Below are 4,175 nucleotides of genomic sequence, written 5' to 3'. Positions count from 1 at the left end.
AGGGTAGAACGCTGTAAGAGACAAACCCAACTTTTGCATTAGGGCGTACACTGCTATCCAGGTAAGGGAAGCTTATATATTTAATTTATACTTGTATGATTATATGAAGGCATGATATGGGTTGTCTGTATGAAATATATGTATATGTGCTATTCTGGATCTACATGAACGAACCCTGTTGTGCTGTTTGAATATGTCTTCTGTTGGTTGAAATGCATGTTGAATTGGACTCGTATGAAAGGTGTATGATTATAGTATAGTTGGATTTATTAATGTAATGAAATCTGTATAGTATGTAAATTAATGTGGATATGAATTTATAAAGTATGAATCGTATGAAAAATGTTAAAGTTAAGAAAGTTGGAAAATCTGGATATGATAAACTCTCCCTATGATAAATTACGTTCGTCAATCGTACGGTCTTATACCGTTCGGTTTTTCCCTGAAAAAGACTTAGAGTAGAATTCTTTCATTTGGGAAGAATTCGGTTTGAGAACGAGCGTCTTTATTTGAATTACTATGTTTGAGCGTTCGGCTCCACATAGAGTTGTCGTACGCCTTAAATTTAATAATATTTCATTAAATATCGTTCGGTCTTATACTGAACGTTCGTCCTAAATATCGTTCGGTCTTATACCGATACGTTCGTCCTAAATAGCGCTCGGTATTATACCAAGCGTTCGTCATGATTGGGGCTCGGTCATCTACCTAGCGTTCGCATTAATGAAGCGTTCGGTCTTAGATTGAATGCTCGTCCTTATAATTGATTTCTTAACGAACGTAATAGCGTTCGTCCTAAATGGCTAGTAATTGTATATTGGCGCGTTCGGTCATTGATTGGCAGTCGTCCCTTTTTAAACAAAAAGTTCCCAATGTAATTAAGTATTCCTCTTGATGTATCTTTGTCCAAGTTGAGTTAATCTTACCTCTTGGTATTTAAAATATTCTGAAATTGTTTTATTATTTTGGAGCCTTTCTGATTGTTAAAGGGTTCTGCTAAATCTGGTTTGTAACGTTCGTCCTATTCCTTCAGAAAGTTAAACGTTCGTCTTTTTAAGAGAGTGGAACATAGAATGAAAATGTTATAAATATGAAAAGTTAAGATGTTTGAACATTATATTAAATGGTTATACGATTATGGAATTTGAACGAGCGTTCCAGGGAGGAATGTCTCATATATGTGGAATAATTTGATTGGTAAAGTATGACTGTGGCTATTGCTAATGCTGGCTTGGTCCATCCTGATATTCCGTGAGTGCTCGTTCTCAAGTAGAGAGGAGTAGTTCATGTGTGGGAATGGCAGGAGGTCCTTAGTCCATAAGTTAACATGGGCGACGTAAGAACGGACTAACCTCGAGTGGCAGCTGTTGAGTGTATCCCAGTTACTACACCACTCGGGTGCAAGGACGCCTGTAGCTACACAGATCATACAGTCCGGACGGTCGTCTTATGTATATAGATATAATTATAGATGTTACATGATGTTATATGTTAAACTATGTGCTTGAGTGGAATGATATGTTCATTGTATGTGTTGAATTATAAATTAAATTATATAAGCTTACCCTTTCGTTTTCCTTGTGTTGTCCATCGTATCTGTACGTTCGTCCTGTCTTGCAATGATCATCCGTGTGGATGTGAGCAGAAGGCGAGGCCATTTTAGAAGACGTCATCGAGGAAGAAAACTTAGTTGAAGTAGAAGTGAAAGCGGAGCAGTAGAACGTCGTTCTTTCATTTTGATTCGAGCGCTCGTAGATGTTTAGATTGTAAATGTTAGCTTATGAGGACGTTCGGTTATTTCTTTTGTAAAACCGTTCGTTCTGTTTTAATTCCTGTTGCTATGATACACTCGTTATTTTGTATCCAGGCCGTTCGGCTTTTGAACCGTGTTTTTCTGTTAATTGTAAAGACTGTTCACTTTACTGTTAATTGTAATTAATTCTGACTTATGGTAATTACTGTATTTTGGGATGTTACATTAGTGGTATCAGAGCAGTTTTGTTCTATTAAAGGACACTGTAGCTTATGAGTACACTGTGTTTTTGCTGTGTGCTTAATACGTGTTTAATTGAGTTACTTTATTTAACTCTTTGAAACATAACTAACGCTCGTTTTTCTCTGTGTCCAGAGAACGAATGGCACCTAGACTCCCTCCCCCACCGCAACCAAATGAGACTGATACGTCCAACAATACTAGGTTGTTGGAGACAGTAATCGATCGACTTCAGCAACAGAATACCACCTTAATGGAGCAAAACGCCACTCTGATGCAGCAGAACCAGAATGCTATGCAAAGTATGGAGGCCTCTCGTGCCAGTTCTGAAACGACTCAAAGACAGTTAATGGAGATCCTATCTGCTACCAGACACACCCCGGGAGCGTCCTCTTCTAACGCTACCCAGCCTACTGCCGAGTGGAGCTTGGAGAGTTTTCTCCAACACCATCCGGCTAAGTTCAGCGGAAAAGGCCTCCCTGACGAGGCAGACCAGTGGTTAAGGGACATGGAGAGGATCTTCAACGCCAAGAGGTGTCCTGATGAGAACAGGTTGGCGTACACTGAATATTTGCTGACTGGAGAAGCGAGCCACTGGTGGGCAAGCATGAGGGCAATCTTAACGGACGCTCAAAATCCAATTACTTGGGAAGTATTCAGGAGCAAGTTTTATGAAGAATACTTCCCTGACAGCGTTCGTTTTGCAAAGGAAGTGGAGTTTTTACAGCTTGTTCAAGGCGGGATGTCCGTTTCTGAATACACCAACAAATTCAAACATCTCGTCAGGTTCAATACTATGGCCACCAGTGAAGAGTGGCAGTGCCGGAAGTTTGAGAACGGACTGCAGAGTGACTTGAAGGTTTTAATCTCCAGTTTATGTATACGTACGTTTCCTGCCATGGTTGAGAGGGCCAAAGTTTTGGAGAAAAATATGGCAGAAGCGGAACGACACAAGAAACAACAACAATCAGTTAGGGGACCGATCGTCTCTAGAGGCAATATAAATCCAAGAAGAACTCCTTACGCTCGTTCAAATCAGCCATCAAACACGAGCGGGTCTCAAGCTTTAGTTTCTATCGGACAATCTGGACAACAAGGAAACGTTACTTGTTTCCAGTGTGGAGGACCACACTACCGTTCGTCCTGTCCTCAATTGATGGGAGGAAAACACTGCAACCGATGTGGACGGATTGGGCACTTAGAAAACGAGTGCAACATGGGTGGACGAGCAGTGATGCGGCCACCGAATGCGAGAAGGAATCAGCCGAGGGGAGGACGAGCCCAAGCAGTGGGACGTGTGTATGCCATAACTAGGGCGGAGGCAGCTAGCTCAGGTACACTTATCATCAGTACATGCCTTGTGTTTGGTACATCTTGCTGCGTGTTATTTGATTCGGGAGCAACGCATTCCTTCATCTCGAAGGCGTGCGTTTGCAAGCTGGGATTAGAAGTGAGTGAGATGTAGTTTGATCTGGTGGTGTCAACACCAGCAGCTGGAGAGGTTAGGACGTCCACTATGTGCGTCCGGTGTCCTATAGAAGTGGAAGGGCGTAAGTACAAAGTTAATCTCATCTGCCTACCTCTTCAAGGTTTGGAGGTGATTTTAGGGATGGATTGGTTGGCTACCAATCACATTCTCATAGATTGTGGGAAGAAAGAGTTGGTGTTTCCGGATGAGGAAGAAGAAGAATTTTCAGTAACGCTCGGTCAGTTAAAGGAGGATATAATGGAAGGAGCAAGCTGTTTCCTGATCATGACACATGAAGATCAGGAGTTCGGAGGATTGGGAAAAGAACGAACGTCCAGGGAGGGCAGTATTGAACGAACGGTCGTGGACGAGTTTCCAGACGTTTTTCCGGAAGAGATCCCTGGACTGCCTCCTGTGCGTGAGGTTGAATTCACCATTGATTTGGTGACCACGGCAGCCCCTATATCTGTTCAACCATACCGTATGGCGCCTGCAGAATTGGTTGAACTCAAGAAGCAGATTGAAGAATTGATGGACAAGCAGTTCATCAGGCCGAGCGTATCCCCTTGGGGAGCGCCTGTACTCTTGGTGAAAAAGAAGGATGGCAGCTCTCGGTTATGTATAGATTACAGGCAATTGAACAAGCTGACCATCAAGAACAAGTACCCATTGCCAAGGATAGATGATTTATTGGACCAATTGCATGGGGCCTCA

At 42.4% G+C, this 4,175-nt stretch overlaps 1 protein-coding gene across 1 annotated transcript; it reads left to right on the top strand.

The window, feature by feature from the left end:
• The first annotated feature begins 2,088 nt into the window (after nucleotides 1–2,088).
• On the top strand, nucleotides 2,089–3,498 carry LOC148195214 (uncharacterized). Its single transcript, XM_088095459.1, has one exon. It carries the CDS (start codon nucleotides 2,136–2,138, stop codon nucleotides 3,456–3,458), a length of 1,323 nt encoding a protein of 440 aa, XP_087951585.1. The 5' UTR covers nucleotides 2,089–2,135; the 3' UTR covers nucleotides 3,459–3,498.
• The last annotated feature ends 677 nt before the right edge of the window (nucleotides 3,499–4,175 follow it).

This window comes from Vigna umbellata, chromosome 7 (genome assembly GCF_029865625.1).
Source record: "Vigna umbellata cultivar VRB3 chromosome 7, Vumbellata_1.0, whole genome shotgun sequence".
NCBI lineage: Eukaryota > Viridiplantae > Streptophyta > Magnoliopsida > Fabales > Fabaceae > Vigna > Vigna umbellata.
The sequence above is the reverse complement of the archived record's forward strand: the minus strand, read 5'-3'. Positions and strand labels throughout refer to the sequence as shown.

What these genes read in the sequence shown, in the direction of transcription:
- LOC148195214 (XM_088095459.1), top strand. Translation starts at nt 2,136, where the DNA reads ATGGCACCTAGACTCCCTCCCCCACCGCAACCAAATGAGACTGATACG.